At 37.5% G+C, this 25,711-nt stretch overlaps 1 protein-coding gene across 1 annotated transcript; it reads left to right on the top strand.

The window, feature by feature from the left end:
- On the top strand, positions 1–24,085 carry LOC145996498 (protein LZIC-like). The gene is made up of 6 exons (XM_083132999.1): positions 1–305; positions 4,881–4,984; positions 10,837–10,972; positions 13,574–13,729; positions 15,074–15,191; positions 23,795–24,085. The coding sequence occupies exons 2-6, from the start codon at positions 4,884–4,886 to the stop codon at positions 23,854–23,856; spliced, it is 573 nt and encodes a 190-aa protein (XP_082989125.1). The 5' UTR covers positions 1–305; positions 4,881–4,883; the 3' UTR covers positions 23,857–24,085.
- Positions 24,086–25,711: the final 1,626 nt, after the last annotated feature.

Here is a 25,711-nt window from a genome sequence, read left to right on the forward strand (position 1 = left end):
GAGCCTCCCTCCCGGAGAGGGGGGATTTGCCACTAGACCATCCTATAGTCTATGGGCCGCAAGAGAATGATACGCTGAAGTAGAAATGACAAACTCCATCGACAATTAAAATTTCTTAATATTGTGAGTAGCCAACATATCGCGGAGCCTTGGGCGACATTGCGAGGCCCCAATCCGTATATACAATCATGCTGTATAAATGTTGTTTATATTAAACGGTTTGGAAGAAATTGTACAGCACTTTTGACCTAGGGGAACTTGGGTTGGAACTTTTGGAAGCGAATCGAAGTGAATGTTTGGATAAGGTACGGCATGTTCAAGGGTGTAGAAGAATAAAAATAATAATTTCAAACTCTACATTACTGTTAAGTTGCATTAATAAGGCATGTTAAAGTGTCTGATAATCAAAAGGTATATTTGAATTATCATGATTTATTTGTTGCTTTAAGTCCACTTTATGCACAAAAAGGCTAATCGGGACTGGACCTACAGTTTAAAGTGGGATCGGAACCACTGTGCCATGTGCCGGAGCGAATTGACAATATAGAGAAAGTCTCCAATTTTGTTAATTTTCGGTATACTAACTAATTTTGACCTCATAACCATGAATTTGTTGTAAAAAACCGGGGGTCACGTCTGGAAATTTGGAAAAAAAAAAATTGAATTTTTGGTAAAAATTTACTATCCTTCGGACACCTCTAATTTTTTCGTTTCGTCAATTTTTGACATTCGTACTTACGTATCTGCTTCGTGGAACATTCCTGAAGGTGTATCAACATTGTGGTAAAATTTTCGTATCCCCAAAACGTATTTCTTCAATTTTACAGGAGAAAGTACTTACCGAAATGGCTTTATTTATACTTTAGGAAGGTCTTGGAAGTTTGTTTTCACCTCGTTGAAATTTTTTTGCCGGTAAATCATGTAATTTTCGACATTAATGTCACTCCGATGCACGAAAGCTGTTCCCTTGATGTCTGTCTACTACGTGAACCAAATATTTGCGAGCGTTTCATGACGTAACAACCGGTCAGTGTTTCCAAATACGCGGTTTTGTAACTGTGTAACAGTTCTAGAACGTAAATAAACGTGAGTTACTGTTCATCATTTCTGATTACGAACTTGCGACAACATGACGTGCACAGGATCAGTGTCGTGCTTAATGTGAGATTGATGGAGGTTATAAACCCCCCCCCCCCTTTCGCCCAGTATCTCTAAGGCTATTTATGAAAGGTTCTTGGGGCTATTTATGAATGGTTCGTGGGGCTATCCGTGAATGGTTCGTGGGGCTATCCGTGAATGGTTAGTGGGGCTATTTATGAATGGTTCGTGGGGTTTTTGAACCCGAAAAAAAAATTCTAATTTTGAAAAACAAATTTAACTATGTTTCCTAACCTAACCTAACCTTGCCGTGCATGGTTCGTGGGGCTATTAATGAATGGTTCGTGGGGCTATTTATGAATGGTTCGTGGGGCTATCCGTGAATGGTTCGTGGGGCTATCCGTGAATGGTTTGTGGGGCTATTTATGAATGGTTCGTGGGGTTTTCGAACCCGAAAAAAAAATTATAATTTTGAAAAACAAATTTAACTGTCTTTCCTAACCTAACAGAACCTATCCTAACCTTGCCGTGCATGGTTCAGGGGGCTATTTATCAATGGTTCGTGTGTCTATCCATGCATGGTTCGTGGAGTTTTCGAAAATTGAAAAAATACAAAATCAGTAACACGAAAGTAGGTATTTTTCTATGAAGATGGGTGCAACACTGCTTAACCACTGATCATGGACTACGCTAGTCAAGATTTCTCCGCCATATCGCGTGTAACGCAAGCAAAAGCGAACAAAATAAAAATAGTCGATATTTCGAAAATTGGGATTATTTGCCTGCAAAAAACGAAATGCGAAATAGAAGAATCCTTACGAATGCAGAATATGTAAGTATCAATGTGAAAAATACGAAAATAAGGGAATTAGAGACGTTTGGTGGTTACTGAAATTTTAATAACGTTGTTTTGATGAAATTATTTGCAATATTTCACATTACCAGTAAGTCTTTCTGATAAGCCTTTTCGCTTGCCTGAGACGAACTAACCTAACCACACGCCAATGGTTCGCAATTATTTCCAATTTCTAGATCCTGATACTAACATGACACCAAATTTTAACTATGTTTCCTAACCTAACAGAACTAACCTATCCACGCGCCAATGGTTCGTGGGGCTAGCTATTCTCCGTCGGAGAATTAATTTTCAACAAACAAGATGAATTTCAGCTATGAAACATTCCCACATCACACAAAACACCTTCCCGATGTTCGACAATGCTACAGGAACTTATTACAGTAAGTAGTTTCTTCTGTAAAAATAAATAAATGTGTCCAAAGGATAGTAAACAAGTACCGGTTAGGCAGACATAGTTAAAATTGTCATGTTCTGGGAAAACAATGGCGTCTGAAACACTGGCCGGGGTTTACGTCATCGAACACACGGAACATTTGGTTCACATAGTCGAAGGTAATGGAGGCAAGACCTTTCTGCATTGCAGAGACATTAATGTTGAAAAATACATGTTTTACCGGCCAAATAAATTGAACAAATGGAGAGAACTCTTCCACGACCTTTCAAAAGTCTACAGAAACTCAGTTACGTAAGTACTTTCTCCTGTAAAATTGAAGAATTGTGTTTTGGCTATAGATAAAGATAGGGAAAGATGGAAGGCCTGTGTTGCTGCAGCCATGAACCTTGGGGTTTAAGAAGGCTAGAGAGTGTTTTGGCTATAACAGACTGTTACCAATCAGAATAATAAGGATGCCATTGCAAATGTTTGTTCTGCAGCGATATGGTAACGACCATACATTAGGATGTATTACATATTTATTTATGCTGTTACCAGCAGCCATTATCTTATTTATTTATTTATTGTCTTGAATGGCGAAGTTAAGGCACAAGCCTTTTCTTCTACTTAACCATCTGTATTCTGTACTTTACATTTTACAAGTTGATTTGATTAGCTAACAGGTTGTGAAATACATAAAAACTAAAAACATCAAAATACCAACGAAAAGAGGAAAACAAGAAGAAAAGAAACACAATAGAACACATATACACTGTAAGATAAGTAATAAAAATACACATAAAACATGAAAACACACACAGCAAAAATACTCAAACTACAGAGAACTAAGTCGGTGTTTGTCCTACAAATTCACATCAAGAAAAGTTTCATTTTATTGTCTTTCCTGGTTTTCAGTAGGCCTATTGGTAAGTAGACTCCAGAAGATTATTTTTAAATTTTGATTTCAATTGGCCGAGAGAAGAAGAGTTTCTTACGTCATTTCATACTCTGGTAGCAGTGACCATGAAGGAATTTCTTTAAAATGCTGTCTTGTGGGAGGGGATGTTCAGCAGAGCGTTGTCTCGCGAAGGGGTTGAAATCGTGGAATTAGGTAAGGGGGTTCGCTTGAATGTACTATTTTGTAGAGCACTGTAAGAGCGTAGAAGCAGCAGCGAGTGGAATGGTCGAGCCAGCCTAGGTATTTGAAAGCTGGGATAAGGTGGTCAAAATATTTGATATTATAAATAAAATGCACACATGCATTTTGTATTCGCTGTAAATGTCTTGCTTACTTGTATTCAGAGGTAACTCCCGTATTTGGAAAAAGAAAGAAAGGTGGCTCCAGAGAAAAAGGGTCTGGTGCCTGAATTATTCTTAGTTTTGTCTACCGGCCTATTCCAAATGCAGACAGGCAGGGGATGTCAGGGTGATGTCACAGATATCCATGAAACTGAAATATATTATTCTAGATACAAAATTATGAGAGACATATTTTTTTGTTAAGAAAAAAAAAAATGTTGACTTAGGCTGCCTCAAAGTTTGGGACCAAATTTTCACGAGTTTTGGTGCCAAAAATTGTAAACGGCTGTTTCTCAGGAACTATTAAAGATATTTGGATTCTGTTTTTTTTTATCTGTAAGTTTATTGAAAGCCTTTTCAAATGCATATACAACGAACTTGTGGCTTCAAGTGGCCGCGATGGCTCAGTCGGTAACGCGTCTGACTACCATGCTAAAGGTCCCGGGTTCGATCCCCGGCCGGTTCAAATCCGGGAACTTTTCTAACGGTGGAAGCGGCCCCGGCGCCTACCCAGCGTCGAATAACATGGGTACCTGGGGGAAACCCTGGGGGGTAAAGGCGGTCAGGGGCGTGATGCTGATCACATCACCCCCACTCACGACCGGATCAAGAAAGTGTGGGGCGTTACCCCCACACCCCCTATACGCCTTCATGGCGTGGTGCTATGCACAGGGGAGCACTTTACCTTTTATACAACGAACTTTATATGCAGCTTTTGGGGTGTGCTATGAATGAAATTAAAAAAAAATTAGCCCCCTTTTGGACCCCCAAAGTCTCGAAAAAGCCACCCTCAAAAATTTGCAAAATTTCAGGGTAGTTACAGCAATACCTCAAGTTGCAAAACAAAAAAATATGTGTCTCATAATTTTGTATCTAGAATAATATATTTCAGTTTCATGGATATCTGTGACATCACCCTGACAGATTTTCTCAAATCTGCCTGAATTGAAATGGATTTGGCCTACCCTTGTCTGAAGTTTGAAAGAGTTACACAGATTAGTCCAACAAACAAATAACACAATTGAGTTAAGAAGCAGATTGAATTTGCAACTGCTACTTGTCTGTTACATTGTTTATTCTGTAGAAGAAAGATGGTAAGGGTGTGACTGAATGCAGTTGAAGATTGTGTGGATGATGATAGTGTTTTACCACTTGAGGTAAGACAAGTAAGTGGGGCAGATCTTGATGTAGATGTATGCAATATTTGCAGCATGGCATTTGCTTTACTTATTCTTTTTTTTTTTTTGTCAGACAATGACATCCCGTGGAGAAGCAGAAACACAAAAATTGAAAAAGAATTTGGAAGAACAACTCAGCCGTCTCGTGCAGCAACTGGCAGACTTGGAAGAATGTCGGTAAGATTGGGTAATATTTGTTTGGAACTAAAGGCATTTATTAATCTTTATTATTTCAAATTACCATAAGTAACAGTTGTTTATTTTTGTGTAACTTGCAATATCTATCAAGCGGGGGCTGGTGACCGACCATACACCCTTGAAAATTCCAACTTTTTATTTTCCAATCTGCACATTTTGATGTTTTAAGGTACCTGAAAGTGATTTTAACATGCGGAAACCACAAATAAGTGAGATATTTATCCTCGAAATGTAACCACAGCACATGCAATCCTTCACATTCCTTACCACTTTCGCCACTTATTTAAAGAAATTTTCATCATACACCCAAGTAATCAATGGCGGATATCGAAGGATAAAGTGTAATTACTATCACCATGAAAAGTAACTGTCCTAATGTAAGAAAAATGGTAAATTATCACTGTCCCCGTTTATTGTATTCAATTTTCGTTATCCAAGAATGAGGAAATATGTGTAAATTTTAAAAAATAACATCTGCTACACTTAACACTTTTCTTGTTTTGGTCCACTAAACCTTCCGCCTGCAACTCACGAATATACATGGCAGGCTCTCAATTGAAGAAATCGTAAATTTGAAATATTGTAGAAAACGTACAGGCCTAACCTATAGAGCGACCAAAAGGAAAGAAAACCTTGGACGAAAACTCCCCGCGCAGCTTTCCCTTCTTCCGTTCAGCTCGGGCTTGAAGGAAGCATGGTCAACTCTCCCCCCTCCCCTCCCTCGCGGGAGTATGGTGCACAGGAGTTGCGGGTCTGCGCAGGTTGTTTTGCTTGTGGTTCCACTATAACAACATAGGCATTCCTCGTGCATGATGTCATAACTCACACCACATAAAATTGTGTACAATGCATATCTGCATGCTAAAAACAACGAGAAGCGTTCAGATGAATGACAATCTTCCCAACCCCCAACTAAAAATTTTGAAGTTTCTTGCGGGCGTACTCATCAAGAGTACCGAGAAAGGAGTCATACCACATGAAATTAGAATTTACCGATGCATCAATGCAGGACTTTCGAAAAGTGCAGAGTATCTTCCTCATATTTATTATGGGAAATGAAGTTGCATAGCAGAACATTAGAATTAAGTTACATATTTTAAGAAGTTGATATTTCCCATCATTAATATCAAAATTAACTTCGATGAGTTATTATCATTAAGAAAGAGTAAAATTTTAATTGTGAAAAATTCTGGTATTCGAATATCAGGAAAGCATTGGATAAGTGGCTCTTTACTAGTGGTCCACAGACCCACTCCTAGCAGCTTTGTAGAAGCAAGAAGAAATCCTATGAAGGTTTTATATTTGTTACAAAGTTAGTTGGGAAATATAATGTCAGTTATGAAATAAACAGGTTTAAAAATTATATAATTTTTCTGGACTTGCTTACTACAAGACTTTACGCTACTGTTGAAGAAGGTTCTGAAAGTATTGTGTAGCAAATTGTGTTCTGCATTTATTCATTTTTAAAACAAGTACAGAAGCCATTTGGTAAATGAACCTTCTCATTATGAGGTAGTATTACAATGCTTGTTATAACTCACAAAATAAATTGTCCACACAATATTAGTACAAAATAAAAGCAAACTTCAAATTTTGCAGACCCCGCGATAAATCAAAATGCCAGAAAACTATCGGCTGTTGTCGGTAAATAAAATCCTACACCGTGGCAGTGTGGTACGTGTCATGATTTGGGCTCCAGCTTTGGGATGTGCACAGGTTCGAATCTCCTGGGAAAGCGTAACAACTTTTCTTCTGAGATTTCGGCCATGTATGAGAACGGTGTCCACCCACCACCGTGAGGAAATTCGGGAGCTATGCATGAGTAGCGTAACCAGGTCATGGAAACCTACAACGACTGGGGTTTTGTCGTTCTGACCACACGTCACCCTGTAACTTGTTGGATGATCTCGTACTTCAGCAGGTGGGAGTGAAGCCGGCAGTTAGTAGGTAGAGCCAGGCCCTCAATGTGCTGTTGCACCATTGGTTATTATAACAGATATCAAAACTATGAAGTTATAAATTTTACCCTCTAGTAAGAAATGTAATTGTGCTATACCTAAACTGTTCAGGTTTCCAGAGTAGACAATTAATGGAAACCAAATCATCAGGTTTTTTTTTATCATCAACAATGTTAACATGTAATGTACATTTGAAGTATGTGTAACATATTACAATTCACTAGGGGTGTGCGGGACAATTTTTTTGGGCTGGAACAGGCAATTTTTTTAAATCCCGACATTCGGGATGGGAAATATTTACCATTTCCGACAAAAGTCGGGAAATTTTCGGGACTAGAACTGTACGAAATTTCCCGAAGCTCTGGAAATCTCGAATTCTACATGTTATTTTCATCTTAAGTTATTGTTTTTGCATTTGTGGAATAAAAATTAACAATTTTCGATAAATTCCAGACACTTGCAATGCAGAAAACGTCAAGAATTAACGACTTTTTAAAATGCCCATTCGGTATTTGCCTGCTCGGGATCACGCACACCCCTCCAATTCACACACAACTAAATGAACGACGCAGAGAAAATAATAGAAACAAATATATGAATGACTCATTATTCTTATTCTTCACTTACTAACTTTTAATTAATTGTATAATACTGATTACAATTAGACTACATTAACCAACTTCTAACTACTAATTCTATTATATTATGTGTATACAGTGTGTTGTAAAAGTCTTGCAGGATTCTAAAAACTTAAAACTTTTACAACGAAATAAATTATGTTGGAAACTTTAAAATTAATGTTTGATGTTGTTTGGTTCATTGCAAGATCTACAGCAGGGCATCATTCATGTCCAAGCACTCTTGCAATCTTTGTTTGAATCCAAGAATTGCATTCTGATGGTGGTAGTCCAGTATGTTGTGAATCACAACACGTATCTTGAACTTCACGTCGTCAAGATCTGTTGGTTTATGTGCATACAACTAGGTCTTGACATGTCCCCACATATGTCTCCGCACCAAGACAAGATTTTAACTCCGCAAGCCATAACACACACTGAGCTTTTTTCTGCGTTGATGCCATCTTGGAATCACCTGCACACGCACCATTCATCAGTGTGGGGAGAACAAAATTTTAAATTTTCATCTGTGTAAGAAAACAAGATTTCGTTAATAAACCTATTACTTTGAAGTTATAGCTTTTTAGAATCCTGCAGGACTTTTAAAGCACACTGTATATTAACCAAAATGGTTACCTGTGGGAAACCCTGGGGGGTAAAGGCAGTCAGGGGCGTGAAGCTGATCACATCACCCCCACTCATGACTGGATCAAGAAAGTGTGGGACGTTACCCCCACACCCCCTATATGCCTTCATGGCATAGTGCTAAGCACAGGGGAGCACTTTACCTTTTTTATATTATAAATAATAAATAGAAGAAAAAATGTCAGTATCCTAATAAACTGTATTGTACAAGGTGCATGTAAAAAAAAGGACCAATTGGTTATTACAGAGAATAAAATCAAGCGGAGAAAATTTTTATTTTGATGCTATACAAGTGCATACCCTGGCTATTTTTCTACATGGTCACCATGATGCTCCAAGCATTTTTGGTACCGTGGAACAAGTTTACGTAGACCCTCTGCGTAGAAATCTGCCACCTGGGATCGTCTCGAGAACTTCACTAGCATCGAAACGTTGCGAAGCAAGCCACTTTTTGAGGTGAAGGAACATAAAGTAATCACTTGGGGTAAGATTGGGACTGTATGGTGGGTGATTAAAACGTCCCTATCGGAATTTTGGAATTGTCGCAACAGTACGGTCAGCTGTGTGTGGGTGGGTGTTATGAATAAGCAGAATTCCAGACCGTATCGTTCCTCTTTGCCGGTTTTGGATGGCACGTCGCAGATTAGACAGTGTTTGGCAATACACATTTGCTGTGATGGTTCGTCCCGGGTTCAGGAATTCCACGAGATTTACACCTTTTTGGTCCCAACACACGGTTGCCATGATTTTGCGATGTTATGGTGTTTTCTTGAATTTCTTTGGTTTCGGTGAACCGGAACGACACCATTCCATGGATTGCTGCTTCTAGTCACCAGTGACGTACAATATCCAGGTTTTGTCTCCAGTCACTATGTGAGAAAATAAGTCATCCCCATCCTTCTCCCAGTGGGCCAAAAGTCTTGTGCTGATTTCATTCTTTCATCTTTGTGAGTGTTCGTCAACATTTTTGGCACCCACCTCGCTCACAATTTGCGATAACCCAGATCGTCCGTTACAATTTGGTGCAATGTTTTATCAGCCACTTCAGGAAACTCCTTGCCTAGATCAGTAATGGTGAAACAGCAATTGGATCGCACTTTCTCATCAACACGTTGCAGAAGGTTGTCCGTCTGAACACTAGGCCTGCCACTCTGCACGGAACATTTGAAAGTCCTTCCCGAAAAGCATGGCACCATTGTCCGTAAATGGCATATAATTCCCGATGAATGTCAGCTGCACTCAGTTCTTTTGCGTTGAGAAATCTAATCACCGACCTCACCTCGCATTTGGCGGAATTTTGTATTACCGCAGCCATTTCAACTTCCTGCTACTCGCAGGTACGCACCCCCACACAGAAATATACCTCTGTTGGAGGCACAGAATACTAAAGTATGCTTCCATGCATGCACACATTTGTCAGTGTTGCCAGTCCCAAGTAAAAAATTATCAGCCTCCTTGGGTTTTTTTTTCCATGTGCCTCGTATAATTGTAACGAAGTACTCTTGATGTGCAACTCTCGAAGAGTTCAAGTATTGAGTCGAGCCTTGGGGTCTGAGACTGAGACAACAAAAATTTATTTTAAAGGAGAGCTTAGACACTTGGCATAGTTTGTGTAGTTCAGTAATGTATGAGGCTATCAGAATTGCAAAAAAATTCCCATCCCAGTTTTTTAGGGATCCTGCTGAGTCAGGAAATTCAAAATGATGATGTTTAAAAGTAGTTAATTCTAGATGTTTTCAGTGCTTAAGGTTTTTGACATTTCTTGGGCTTTGCATATTTTATTCCAGAAATATGAAAACAATACTTTGAGGGAGTAATAGTGTGTAGAGTTTTGAGATTTTTAGTCTTGAGAAAGTTTGAACAATTGTCGTCCAAAAAATTTCGCAGAGAATTTTTCTCAGCCTGAATGTCAGGATTAACCCTTGCCCGACCATGGTCTAAAAGTTAACGCAAACGATGAAGTGGGGTACCTAAGTGATCCCAACCTAAATTATACGATATTAAACACATTTGCTGTCATCTCTTTTTACAAATATGTATTAACTTCTCTCTTTATTTTTGTTTAATTTTGGTAGTGTACAAAATGTAGTGTAGTGGTGCATAAAATGCATTACATACTTGATGTTAAAAATTATATCGACTCTGATGCATCTCAAAAAATTCTTCAGGTAAACATCCTTACATTATTAGTAGTAGTATTCTACAAAAATACCTAAAAACTAAATAACAAAATAAAAATAATACGTTACTAAGTAGGAGGTCTTAGATACTCGCATATATATATATATTTAAAAAAAAAATGGTGGCATAAACAAGAAGATTGGAGGACCTAAGGTCCCATCAAGGCAATAGAATGCTATTTTATGGTTAATTACCATGCCAGACACAAAATACAATATGTCCAAAGGAGGGTATTTTAAAAAGTGAACCATACAAAAATATAACAATATTTTAAGTCCTCCCATTTGGCCAGGTGAGATTTAACAAAATCTCATCCAGACCAGAATTTTTTTTATCCTGCACACTCCTAGTATTGTGAATAGAATTAATGTAACTTTACAGGTATTTTGAAAAATATTTATTCATAATTTGTTCTTTATTTTGCCAATAGTGAAGATCTTGAACCTAGTGAATATGCGGAGACAAAAGCAGAGACTCTTGCACAGCTTAACGACTTCAACACAAGCCTCTCGAAATTGATCTCGGGCAATGTTAGTTTGGTGGACCAATTAAATTCGATGCAGTTGGTAAGTTTTCACAAGATTGCAAATATTACAATGTGTGAAAATATTACAATGTGTTCATAAAGTCTGGAACCAATGGGATTTCCTTTTTCCCTGAAATGTGGACAGACAGGAGCGGACTGGTGGAATGGGCTCCATGGTCACCAGACCTAAACCTACTAGATTTTGCTGTCTGAGGTATTCTGAAGGCACAGGTGTGTGCGGTGAAAATCAGATATCTTGATCATATTTGTGAATGTATTACTACAGTCTGCATGTCTTTGTACCTGGAAATGTTGGACTGAATCCAGGGCAACATGGTCATGTGTTTGGAAATTGATGGTGGACTAGTGAAACAGGGTTTTGTGGTGATTTATTAAAGCAAGTTTTCATGCATTTTTTTTTCATTTTTGCCATTCGTTCCAGACTTTATGAACACCCTATATAATCAAAATAGAGATAAGTTTATGAACATTAAATGCACTGATTCATATTATATTGTTTTAATTTTGTGTCATAATTATATTTTGTTTTTCTGTATACATTAACGTTTTATTCTAATGTACTATTTGCATGTTTGACTGTGCCTTCCCAATAGTGCAGGGATAATGCTGTCACCCAGTAACTAAGGGGTTGCAGGTTTGATTCCTAATACACAGTAGTTTGAATTCAATCCTGATTAGGCTAAGCATAGAGTTGAACTTTTTAAAAAATGAATTATGTTTACTGTATGGTTAATAAAATATAATGTATGTTGTTCAGTTTTAACAAATTACAATCTTAAATTAACTGTTCTTTGGGACAAAACTAAAAGTGATGCTAAACATAACTGTCCGAGTTTTGTTTATTACCTCTAATGACTTTAAAGCAGTGTGCACTATGCTTTACTGTTTCATGACATAAACAAAAATGTTCATTATTATGGGGGAGGGGGTTCTTCTTAAAAAATCTAAGTAATTTCATATGTGCCATAAAATACACAGTTAGGTACAATAAAAATTATATAATCTTTGAAAAGGAAGAAGTTTGTTACATAAAATTACATTGTTCAACACAAGTAAGATATACATTTGTGTATTTTTGTTTTGTCGAGCTTTCAAACTGGAAGTTTTTGCGTAAGTGTAAAACGTATTAAAATCCTTGATTTTATGCAGTGGGAAAGAAGAAATGTTGCTTGCATGTTTCAAGAAATTGTAAATTGTATATTTTTATTTAATTTAAAATATATTAATTTTCATTTATTTTTCACTGACTTCTAGTTTGTTTTGTGAGGGTGTTTTGTATTTAAGATTTGTGCTTTCACAAAATTACATAAGCAGGAAGCCTATAAAAACTACTGCCAGTGTGGAGGCCGCAGGTGCCATCAAAAATGTGTGAATACGCTAGAAGCATAAGTGTTCGATTCATGTTTATAAATCGTACAATCACCCGATTGTTTTAAATTAAGGGATCGTAGATAGGCTATGTGAAGCCTGATATTCGAAGTTATTTGGCTGCAAGAGGTGTATCGTAAGAGGGGGTATAACTCTGAAAAGCTACGTCTACACTTAACCAAGCAAGGGGGCTAGCCCCGTGAAATAAGAACTACACTCACGATTAACTTTAAACACTACAATTGACTGGTCTCGCAAGGGTGTGAGAGAATGTAAGACAAGGATAGAGGAACGTTCGTTACCTGTAGATCTGGAAGTGAGGATCGACTGGCTGGTTCGTTGATGAAACTCTCCTGAAATAAAACTACTTTCCGATATTGTACTTCTCCTCGCTGTAACTCCTTTTGTAACGTTCGGTAACAACTATTCATGCCATAACTTTCTTAGTTCAACAACTTGTATAATTCCGAGGCACTAACTGTGCACGCGATAGATTTCAGATACCAACTGGGGAGAGAAATATTCTCTCAAGCTATTTAAACAAAATTCGAACTTCGGCCGTTGAGAGACCGCGTCTCTCAATAACGGTGCTTTCAGCGTAAAGCTGTGTTTGCAGTATTGTTCCTGCGATTCCGGAAGAATTCGTATCAGCGGATTTTTACATCCGCTGAAGATCGCAGGTGGCATTTGCTTGAAAGAAGCTCTTTCCAGCTTCTATCATACTCGGGCCCTTTTTATGAAATGATTAGGCTATCGGACTATGGCGCCCGGGGTCCCGGATTCGAGTCATGCCTTGGGCATGATACGAAATGCCGGCCCCCGTGGCGGAGTGGTTAGCACATCACAATACGACGCTAGGGTTCCCAGGTTCGAATCCTGGCCTGGGTATGGATGTTTGTGAGAGTCTATTCATCAATTTTCATCATGTCATCACTAATCCCCATCTTTGCAAATAAGCCAAAAGTGGCACAAAAAGCGAAGTAAAACAAAGCAAATCAACAAGAAGTAATGTTTATAAATTCGTCGCCACCTTGTAATCAAGGGGTCCCGGGTTCGATACCCAGTGGAGGCATATAGTGGTTCGGACCCCACTTTAAACTGTAGGTCCAGTCCCGATTAGCCTGACTGTGCATAAAGTGGACTTAAAACACCAAATCAATGAATCAATCATGTTTATAAATTAATTTAATCTATCATTTTCACCAATAGTTTTCTTGCAAATGTGCAATTAATAATTCGGTAACTATTTCAGGCAATACAGGCAGCTATAAGTGAAGCATTTCATACACCTGCCGTAATACGAATGTTCGCAAGGAGAGAGCCTGGCCAATTGCAGCAGAGACTAGCCGAAGTGGAGAGGGATGGAAGGTTAGGAAAACTTTCTCCAGATGAGTTCTGTAATCAGAAGGTAATATCAACTAACCCATTAGTAGGTCCTTATGCAGTGGAACCCCAATTTTGTTTCCAGATTTTACCTTTTCTCTCATTATACATTGTAACTTGATGGTCCCAACAGAGAAAATGTTATAAAATGTTTCTGTATTTTACATTTTCCCACATTTTAAGTTTTTTTTCTTTTTGGTCTGTCCCCTGAAAAATGTAAAACCGAGGTTGTACTGTATTTATGATAAATCAAGGATCAAGATTTTGGATTAAAAGTGGTACTTCTTTGTTAAAATGGTGAATAAAACTCTAAATTTGATTTAAAAATTACACTTATTACACAAAATAAACATTTCCCTTCATATGTAGTTATCAGAGTATTAAGTTTGTTCCTGTGTAAAGGAGTCCATTTTTGCTTCTCAAATATTTACAGCAGAATTAATCAACTTTCCCTGAATTCCATAACTCGCAGGATGCTTCAGACTTCAGAAAGTGTCATGTCAGTAAATAAACTCTAAATTTCGCATTTAAGAGTTTGTTTCGCAACAAAGCATGCAAGAAAATGCACCTCACACTTTTCAACATGAAAAATTACCATCATAATGTGTTATTTCACATTTCGTGTTTTCGTCAAAAATGAAATATACATATCTCTACCCATTAGTATTGAGTTATTTGCAAACATAATTTCTAATGCTTCAAAATTTGACTGACATTAAATTTAGCTTTTTTTCATCCACACGTAGATGTTCTTGATTTTCATCCATTGTTTCTTGATATTCAGCAGAGTTATCTCGATTTGTATTATGAATCACACTGAGAAGAAATATGGAAAAATGTTATACTGAAATGTGCAAAACTGCTTTACTAACATGCATCAATTTGTCGGTATGAAATTTACTAATATAATATGAAATGGCAAACATTTAGTGCCAGATTTGAGTGAAATATCCACTCCTTTGATGTATGTGATGTACATAGAGAATGTATTGAAAAGACACATTTAAAATACAATTGTTTCCTTATGAATTCTGACAAAAGTATAAGTACATGAAACCACATTTAAATTGCAAATTTGCCATAAATAGGTTCATATTTTGTTTTATTTTGCATATGAGGCATATTTTTGAAAATGTATCAGGATTATTACTTGTCTTAGTCAAGATTATGGAAAGTTTTACAAATTGGAAACGAGTTTATGTAAGTACTACAAAATAATGCACATGAATTTTGCCTTTGTATACCACAGAAAACAACAACAGTTATAAAATTACTGACAGAATATTTATGGAAATATATGATAGGTAATTATTGGCAATGTTTTCTTTTTCCAGAATTACGTTCATTTTTTTTTATATATATATTGTAGGTTGAGATTCTGAATGCTCTCAAACATCTTGGGGAGAAGTTGAGCCCTTCAAATGTTGAATACTTGGAGAGTAACTCTGTGATTAAGACACACTTTGTTCAAATCACAGATGAATCAAGTAAGTATACTTTATTAATTAATTAATAAAATTGTAGCTCTACAGGTGTTGGGACCTAACAGTCATTGTTAGTGCCCAATGAAGGAGCCACAAAACAAATGTCTGGCTTAACCAAATGTGTATTCCTTTGATTTTTCTATATGTTCCATGCATACTACGTTGAATAGACAATGCTTACACAGAGATCCCTGTAGTATAAATTTTGCCATTCTGGTAACACCACAGAATGCCAGGACATCATCCGAACTTTCCAGAATTCACCAGCGTGCATCAGACTGGTGCACCTAAAATGACGTCAAATTCACTGAAATCAGGAAAGCTTCATACTAAAACAAATGAAAGTTAGATTCGGAATATGCACGCATATTCGCGTTTTATCAGGAAAAATTTGCCATCAGTGACTAAATCACAGAAGATATTTCATGAATATTACATATTTTCACTTAACGACATCTTATTTTGCAAGTGCACTACGAATTTAAGTGGTATTCTTTTGTAAAAATCTCGAATATTGCAAATGGATGCTTTCCTGCATGTTGCAACAGAAGATGGGACGCATGTTTTGCCACACCCTTTTAGGTACAGACACCGTCCAGCTTAGCTCAGGGATAAAGACATGAGATACCTCGGGCTATTAAATTTGAGTAACAAATGTCAAAAGGTTTATGAAAGGAAACAATCAGTTTACCCACAACAGAAGGACGAAACCACCGTATATTCTGAAAACATGAGATTAATACATTTCAATACATGTGGTTCTCTTTCCACAATCTCGGCTTTAAGGTCCTTATATCCCTAAAGTCTTCCTCTTCTATCATATGACATTGGCTTCTTCTTCTTTCTACGTCTCTTCTTCTGATGTTGGCTTCTTCTTTTTTCTATCTCTCTTCTTCTGACGTTGGCTTGTTCTTTCAACGTATCTTCTTCTTATGTTGCCTTCTTCTTTCTACGTCTCTTCTTCTGACGTTGGCTTCTTCTTCTATATTTGAATTATATACACGTAGATAGACTTCTTCTTCTTTCTAACAAGGCTTTATGGGTCTTCCTACCGGCACGTTGACCTTATTTCTTTCTGCGTTTGCCCTGAATATCTAAATATCCCACTTTCGGAACGCTGTTTGAATACTGCGCCACCGCCAACACAACCAAAAGGGATAATTGAAGGTTGCAGCCAATCCCGCGCCAACCTCAATCTGGTGCTGTAATACAATGCTCAAGTCAGTAGTGCTCTGGGGCTGCCTAGAACCTGGTTCCACCAAGGGAAATACAACCAAAAATCTAATAGGAAATCTTGTTCCTATTAGATGGTAAAGACTCAAAATCGAACACCATTCTTTGGCTTCTTGACTTTCCTCATGCTGACATGTCATAGCTAAGGTGATCGATCATTATATTATAACACCTTTACACAGTTCATTGTTGACATATTATTATTAATCAGATGCCAGTAATAATTTTGTACTATATACATTTGTTTTTGTTTGATTTCCTTTCACATTATTCCTCTAGTTGATGTAACTATGCTATTTGCCACGCGCCGCCATCTATCGTCCACTTGAACTACAGTAGAGTCTCGTTTATCCGACCTTCGCTTATCCAACATGCCACCGGAAAAAAAAATCATCAATTGGCAACAAGAACTGCAAGTTGCGAGTGTGAGCGTAGTCTATTTTTAGTTTCTCCTGACTAACTGTAAGTTTATTTTTCGAGTTAATTTTTTCTGTATTGTTGTAAAATATGATTACTGTATTAGGTTCGTAATGTCGGATAAGCAAGACTCCACTGTATATACAACTGATTTCAGGCACGTAGGTACGTAACAGTTTTGATGCAACGGCATACTTTCTTTCACTTTGCGTGCAAGTGAAGAAGCAATAGTATTAAAAATATCAACAGTTTATGCCTGCATCCAGTTTATTTCCCTTCCGTGCAACAAAATCGGCGTGACATTCCTTACTATTGCCTATAGAACACACATCATGAATCAGAACAAGTTCCAGTGCAGACAACGCCATTGTGATTCACAATGTAAAATGATGACGGCATGGTTTAATCTGGTGAAAGCTTTGGTGTGCCCTGGTGAAATACGGAATGCCAAAACATGCATCAGCAGTGCACCAGCCCATCCACCGGTGGAATCTGGAAAGCGTGGCATGTGTAAATCCTGTTTGAGTCACATTTCAGTGAGTTATTATGTGGACATAATCCATCATCCATGCAATTCAACAACAACAACGATTTATTCTGAATGAATCAATTTATAAAGGGTGTCACAGAAATATGTTCGTTTTTAAAACTATTAAAATAAATACTTACATTTTTTGTATAAAGATAAATTTATTTCTAAAAGAAAGCTTAAACATTACATTTTTATTTATGGAAAAGAGTATTGGACAAATGGTGACCGTTAATGTTCCTCTGCTGGTGTCAAATTGAGGCTGGAATTGTAAAGGTAGGCATTACACGAGGATCCTCACTAACAGACTGGTCAACATTTCTGTTCGATCTTGATGACCTTGTGGACATCCCAACGGTTTACTCGTCATAGTGCTTCCAGTGCTTTTTAACTTTCTGACCCAATATTTAATTAAATTTGCACTTGGGACGTCTCTCATTCCTACCAGGTTATAATGATGCCGATACAAACGACGCACAACAACATAAGAATTATTGTTTTTATAAAACGCACAAACACAAAAAGCACATTGCTGCCCCGTAAAGTGCTCCATGGCAACTAAATATTAACAATGTTGCCAAGCATTTGCGATCTATCTCATTTCTCCATCATGTGTGAATTACCCCAGAGGGCAGATTCAAAAGCAAACTATTTCTGAGACACCCTATATATCTAGATATGCATAATTCAGAATATTTTTATCTACAAAAAGAGAAAACCTGTCAAGGAATAAGGATACACATGTTGATACACAAGTAGCTAATGTTCTCTTTGGAATTGTTTAGAACATCATGACATAACATAGCAAAAATAAAATGGTAAAATTTTATATACGATAGGTCACACTAAATGTTTTTAGACACACGCAAGTAAAACACTGGAGACCAAAAGTATGAATGCTATAATTTTTCAAAGTATTCTCCATGACAGTTGATACACTTGTTCATCTGCTCAAACCAAGTGTGAAAGCATTGGGACCACACATCTGCAGGCACCTCTTGAATGCACTGAACGAAGGCGGTGACTGCCTCCTCGGGCGTAGGAAATGAAGAACCTCGTAATGTATCCTTGATTTTAGAGAACAGGAAGAAATCACAAGGGGCAAGGTCGGGACTGTAAGGAGGATGAGTCATTTCTTCGATGTTGGAGGCTTTGAAGAATTCAATTGTTCGTACTGCTGTATGACTGCACGCATTGTCTTGATGCACAATAATGCGACTTCGTGGGCGTTTTTCACGAACTTTCAGTACGATCTCCGGTAAACAAACCGTAGTGTACCATTCAGCATTAACGGTCCGACGTCCCTGTAGCGGCACTGTTGCAATATGGACCGTCCGACTGAAGAAAGTGGCAACCATTTGTTTGCCAACACTTCGTCCCTTCCTGACTTTTGTTGGTTGGTATTCATCTGGAAAGATCCACTGTGTCGACTGTCGTTTGCTCTCGGGTTCATAACAGTACACCCAAGTTTCGTCACCTGTTACGATGTCATACACTGCATTTGATTGTCCTTGGTTAAATTTGTCCAGCGTTTTCATGCACCATGTGATGCGTGCCTGCTTTTGCTCCTGAGTAAGATGGTGTGGGATCCATCTGGCACAGAGCTTCCTGACACCAAGGCGGTCATGCAGGATCGTTTGAACCTGACTGATACCAATACCCAGTGTTGCACTAATAACTGCATATGTCACCCAGTTATCCTCCTCTATCATGCGACGCACTCTGTCGACGTTTTCTTGAGAAGTTGCTGTCACAGGACGACCATCACGTAATTCATCACTGAGTTTCTGACGTCCACGTCGAAATTCTAAAAACCAATTAAACACAGTCGCACGGCATGGGGCTTCCTCCTGAAATGCATTTTGGAGCCTTTCATAACATTGCAGCTGCGTTAAACCTGCTCGAAAATCGTAAAAAATAATTGCTCTGAAGTGCTCCCGTGTTAAATCCATTTTACTGTACACACACGACAATAATTGACTAATTTCTGGCACACAACAATTAACAACTATAAATTCTGCAGCATTATCACACTTCACAGACTACTAACTTCAACATATCCTAGAGACAATGTATTGCTGCAATCAGTGTTACCGCAGCTAAAAACTTTTAGTGTCACCCACGTATTTATGTACATGATGGTTTCCTTGGAATCTTTAAAACTAGAGCCAAAACCAATGTCAGATTCAGCCAATTTGGCTTCTAAAGAATCTTGGCATAGAGCAGGTGTTTTCAAACATTTTGCTACCATGGCTCCGCTCTGCTGTCAAAATGTACATGCGCCTCCCTTCAATATAAATACACGTGACCATGAAAGATCAACACAAAATCTCTTCAGGTGTTTATTTACACATAATGAATATACAGGGTAATTCAAAATGAATGTTGCAACTTGACTATTTATCACAGAAAATCAGACAAGGCCTCAATATAGAGAAAAACACTAGAAGTTTTCTTCTCGCTAAGTGGGCTTATGCTGCTTTGCCGCTGTTCCACCAGGATCGCCAGTGTTGCAAAATGGCTAGTAACCAGTAGGTGTATTGTGTGTTGGAGCTATCAAGAACTGATTCACTCACAATGGTGCAAAGACATTTCCACATGTGTTTCGGTAGTAATGCACATATTTCGCCTTTCAGAAAGATTTGCCAAAGTTACAACTGTGAATTATTAGTGTCTTCGAAACCATGGACAATGATTTGCTGTCTCGTGTGTAGCATGTACTTGATTATGGTTTGGATGTTTACTGCATTACATGTGGTTCCCATGTTGAATGTTTGGAATGAGAGTCATGTGAGTACAAACTTCCACAGTTTTTCTTCATGTTGATGCATTGTCTGATTTTTCTATTATAAATAGTAACGTCATAATAACTGTGTAAATTTGAACCATTCATTTTGAATTACCCTGTATAATGTTTGATTAATTTAGGTGACGTACAATTTTTTAATGTTTACAAGCTGGTATTAATTCGTTCAGTGATAACGATATTCACAAGATGATAAGGATAAATACGAACAGTAGAAAAGCTGGATAATAGATGTTGAAAACAAACATACAGCAGTGTTGGATTTAATTGTAGGTCTGTTTCTTCTAACAACATGCTCATTGTACGAAAGCAATCACCAATGCTTTTGTCTTTACTTACAAAGCAGCAACTTCTTTTTGAAGGCTGACACTAGTGTTGGGCGATATATCACGATATTGAAAAAATATCATCCAGGCAATATCAATTAGACGATATATCGTCATGATATTTTGGCAATATATATCATGTGGGTGATATTGTCATGCTATTTGTCAATATATATTGTGTTGGTGATATATCGTCACGATATATATTGATCACTAATATATCATCACCATATTTGGCAATATATATGCTCCGATATCATGATATGGGAAATATATTGTATTTAGGGTTACCAGATCGCCGTAAGGGAAATGTAGGACATGCTGTCCCAAAATGTAGGACAATAAATCAAAATGTAGGACACAAAACATTTTCAATAAATGAAACATATTTCTATAGAGCACGTTAGAAAGTAGTTGAAAATTACACTTTTCAGTTTTAAAAAAATGAATTCTTAATGAATTTTTAAATGCAAAATTCCAAGACTTGCAATCATACTAATCAATGAACCTCTTACTACATGGTTTAAGTGGTACTTCTCTGAGGAGACAATTTTTTTCAAAATTTCAGGTTTAGTCAAATTATATTTATGTTAGAGTGGACAGTCAAAATCTTTGAAATTATAGGGACCAGTAACAGACATTTTACGGACTTTATGAAAAAATAATTTATCTCGTTAGTCTGTTGGGCTGATGGTAATAAAAGTACCCTCTGAACATTTGAATTATGACCTGTAATGTTAAACAAATATTCAGCAATTACCGTAATTTAAAATTCCAGAAGTTTAAAGTTCGAGAAGTTTCATCTTGGGTAGTTTTTAGTTCAATAACAGGGTGTCTACCAAAATAACACATCGAGAATTCTTGACTTTTTCTAGACCTTTTTCCCGTCTTTCTCAAAGTTTATTTATCCGACCCCTACTTAGGTAAAATTGGAAATTAGTAATTAAGAAAATAAATATTTATTTATTGAAAACCCCTACCAAAGGGCTAGTTAAGATGAAAACTGAAGCTGAATTTAAGAAGAGAATTAGATCTGTTTTCTCGTATTAATGAATCCTGAACTGTGTTTGGCAGACGAGCAAGGCTTTGGCGTCTGGACTCAAGCCAGTATAATCTTATGTGAGGCTTGTGTCGATTGTCCTTATACGTTTGTGACTGTCCCTTCATCCATCTTACCTTACCGCCATTCATTATCATTTTCGCGATTAACCAAAGGGACAGAAAAAAGTTAAGTAAAATAAACTAAATCAACCAATCAGTCATTATGATAGCAAAAATTCTTGACCACAAGAATAATTTATTGCCTTTTTATTGACTGCTTGACCTACATGTTGATTTCTTTACTTTTCTTGACTTCCATGACTTTCTTGACTGGTAGACACCCTGAATAACTTTGTTCTCTATACCCCTGCTTTACAATCAAATTATATTGAATAAGAATGGCAACACCTTGTTCCATCAGTATAAACCCCTAAGGCAAGAGATTCTGCTCAGGCATTGAACAGTTACGTTATCAGAAAGTGGTTCCAAAACTTTGCTCATTAAGTGCTTCCGTTTTTCGGTATTTTTAATAGCAGGACAAACTTTTTTCCTTTTGGGCAATGACTGAATCAAAATAAATTTCACCATTGAGTTTGGAAGCGCAGTCCATAGATTTGTAACTTGCATGATTTTTTCTGTTATCTACTTTCCTAATTAATATTATGTGACTCTGAAAATGTAGGACATTTATGATATTTTTCAAATTCCTCCCGGACGCCGGACATTAGGCTAAAATGTAGGACATGTCCGGGAAAATCCGGACGTCTGGTAACCCTAATTGTATTGTATCGTCTATGACGATATATCGCAATATCAAATTTCCGGTATCGTCCATCCCTAATCTTTGGTCAAAGATTATTTGTTGTACTGAACAAGTTCTTTCTTCACATCAGTCAGTTTTTACTGGCCTCTGTCGTTGTCACAGGGTGCTACGATGCCAGGGGTCCCAGGTTTGAATTTTGGCCTGGGCATTCTTTGCGAGTGGTCCTTCAATTTCATTATATCATCACTCATCCTCATCTTCGCGATTAGCTAAAAGTGGCAGAGAAGTGAAGAAAAATAAATCAAATTAAACATTAGTTGATTTCTCCTGTTAATATTTTGGTCCTTTGCTGATTGCTTCCAAACTGAAAGTTCAGCACACAAAACATGAGCATGATTTTCAAGTAACATGCACATCCCAGAGTCTTTTGTAGAAAACCTCGGTGCATTGATAATTTTGCCAAATTTTGGGAAAGACCTTGTTCGAGTGAGCCGCTACCTCCAATTCATACCATTATGAATATTCAGTAGAAGTGACCAGAGCATAATGGTGTTCAAAGCACCCGCTTACCCACAATGTGGCTTAATGGTATGAATTTAAGTGAGAAAATTAGTTCTTAAACCCTTCTTCTTTCTCTCTCTCTCTCTCTCTCAAGGTCTCTTTCTCTCTCCTTTTCTCCCTTCCTTCTTCCTTTTTTGCCTTTCTCTCTCTCTGTCTCCCCACCCTCATTCTCTCTCTCTCCCCTTCTTTCTTTCTTCTTTCTTTTTGTTTTCTCTCTCTCTCAGAGAAAGGGGAAAGAAAGAAGGAAAGATTGAAATGGAGAGAGAGGAAGAGAGAAGAACGAAGAGGTTTATTTCTTCCATTCTTCTTCCTTCTCTCTCTCTTTCCTTTTTTTTAGAAAGGAGAACAGGAAAAGTAAAGGAGATAAGAAGGAGAGGATAAAGGGGGGTTTGCCCCCTCTTCCTCCATCTCTCTCTCTCTCTTCTTTTTTCTCTGAAAGAAAGAGAGAGAGAGAAGGTGTCTTTCCTTATTCTCTCTCTCTCACACACTTCTTTCTCTTTCCAGAAGAAGAAGAAGATGGAGAGAGAGAGAGAAGGAGAGAAGAAAAAAGAAAGAAGGAAAGAGAGAGAAGGAAAGCCTTTTTTATGGAAAGAAAGAAAGGAGGAGAGATTCTGTCTCCCTCTCTCTGTTCCTTGTGCATGTAGCACCATACCATAGAGGCCCCACAAATTCTCGATCTTAGCTTTTTTTAGATCATGTAATCAGCAAAATGCTCCGGCTACCTTTATCCTCCAGGTACCCATTAATTTGAAGCTGGGTGAGCTGCTTTATGCAGGGACAAGGCCAGAAAAATTCCGATCTTAGATCACCCACCCCAGGAATCGAGCCTCCCATGTGACAGTCAGATGCCCTACCGACTATACCATCACTACCCCTAATAAAAAAAAAATAGTACTGTTTTATTATTAACATAGTGCTTTTATTTTCTAGGTACTGGAGAGAAAATATTGGAGATGGCTGGGTCTCAAGTCAGAGCTGTGAAACAAACTTGACCACTTTTATGCTACTTCATTGCTATGTACAGATTTTGCATGTGATATGTGTTTTTATAAACTGGTTTATGGGGTGAATGTCTCATTAAAAGCTTAATTTGTATGGTACATTGTATGTTAAACATGCACCAGTGAAACAGAACAAGACTGGATCGTATGCCTTTGTATGTGCATTATTGTAATCTATGGATGTTTATAAATAACATGCTTTTATCATTAATTCTTTAAATTGATTTTTCACTTTGCGTTAAACCCTCTTTCAACCCTTTCTTTGTATACCATAACACTACACAAATAAGGTACCCACTCATAGGTGGAGTTCTGGAGGGGCCAGACTAAAAAAATAACACATGATGAAGTTCAGTTACTACATTTTTGTTATTAAACCATACAGCAAATCTTGACGTTTGGCATGTGCGGTAGTTGTGCCGCAATAGCGGGTCTTAGACGCTTTGATTGATGTGTACAGTTTGAAGAAAGAAAAACGTAAAATGACTTTGTGTTGAGTCAACAGTTACTGCTGAGGCATCAAAAGAACTTTTCAATTTAATTTTTCTAAAATTTCTGAAGCTTACTATTGTACCGTAACTTTTTTAAAGTAATACGAGTATTCTATCAATAAAAAAAAATGAAATGCAAAATGCAATAATCGTACTGTTTTGCTTCTTTTAAAGCTGACAACCAATATACTAATTAATATTTGTTTACTTAAGCAAATAAATTTAACATTTGCAAATCTAAAAGGCCTAAAACTCAGTGTTTTTAAGTTGTTTTTTTAATTTCCGGGGGAAAGCCTCCAGACCCCTTATAAACTAGGGGATATTCAATAACCCTCAGGTACATCATATGCTTTTCTTTTCCCAGGGTCAGGCCCCCCTCAAAGCAAAAGCTGAAACTCCACCCATGTACCCATTGCAACTTCACTGCATGCAAAATTTTGGACAGCACAAACGGTAACCTTTTGTGAATGTCTACCTCACTTCCACATAGTACACCCTGGACTGCACTCTGCAAACTAATGAGACTCTGGCATTTTGATCCACGACCAGTATAATCCCCTGTGGGATTTCTCTTGTGTGATGTCTAAGTGTGTGTGTGATTATCCTTTTATCCCCGTCTTTGCAATTAGCCAAAAGTGGCAGAAAACAGAAGTAAAATAAATCAACAGCAGCTTCAATTATTGCCCCCTCCTTCCCGCGAACACACACACACACACACTCTTTACTGAAGAGATTCTACACCCATGTTTTGCAAATTATTCATAGTGGCATAATTATAATGATGTCCCACACTGTTCAGTCCAGCCAAGGAAGACAAAACTACCTGGAAACAGGGGCGCCGACTTGTCAAAATTATTGGGGGGGCTCTGATCATTGAAATAAATGAATGAATGACTCCCTCCCTCCCTTTTTTAAAAATAAAAATTACGTCTTCGTATAGCAGTTTTTAAGCAGCTATTATATTCCTCATGCAAATGAAATGTAACATGAAAAACGTTTAGAAAATGTTTAAGACTCTTTATGTCTTTTGTGTCTGTTCATTTGTTTCTTAGATAACAATTAACATTTTCATTGAAAATTATGTATTTACATTAAGAGACCAACCTAACAGTTTTATGCCAGCCTCAGTATGCAAGCGTGTTGGGTGGTCGACTCATCTCGCTTTGATCCTGAGGTCTCGGGTTCGAGTCCCGGCGGCGGCATGGGTCTGTTTTAATGTCCGCAACAGACATGTGATGGGTTGCAAATAACCTTAGTGTTGACGTACCCATAAAATAACGAATATTTACAATATTTAACAGTTTTATTTAATTATTTACATAAATGCTAACACAAATTGCAGGAAAATAGTTGAC

Source organism: Lepisma saccharinum, chromosome 12 (assembly GCF_977018435.1).
Source record: "Lepisma saccharinum chromosome 12, izLepSacc3.1, whole genome shotgun sequence".
Taxonomy (NCBI): domain Eukaryota; kingdom Metazoa; phylum Arthropoda; class Insecta; order Zygentoma; family Lepismatidae; genus Lepisma; species Lepisma saccharinum.

What these genes read in the sequence shown, in the direction of transcription:
- LOC145996498 (XM_083132999.1), top strand. Translation starts at nt 4,884, where the DNA reads ATGACATCCCGTGGAGAAGCAGAAACACAAAAATTGAAAAAGAATTTG. An exon ending in GCAGACTTGGAAGAATGTCG is followed by an intron (nt 4,985 to 10,836) that starts GTAAGATTGGGT and finishes TTTTGCCAATAG; the next exon opens with TGAAGATCTTGAACCTAGTG. An exon ending in TCAAATCACAGATGAATCAA is followed by an intron (nt 15,192 to 23,794) that starts GTAAGTATACTT and finishes TTTATTTTCTAG; the next exon opens with GTACTGGAGAGAAAATATTG.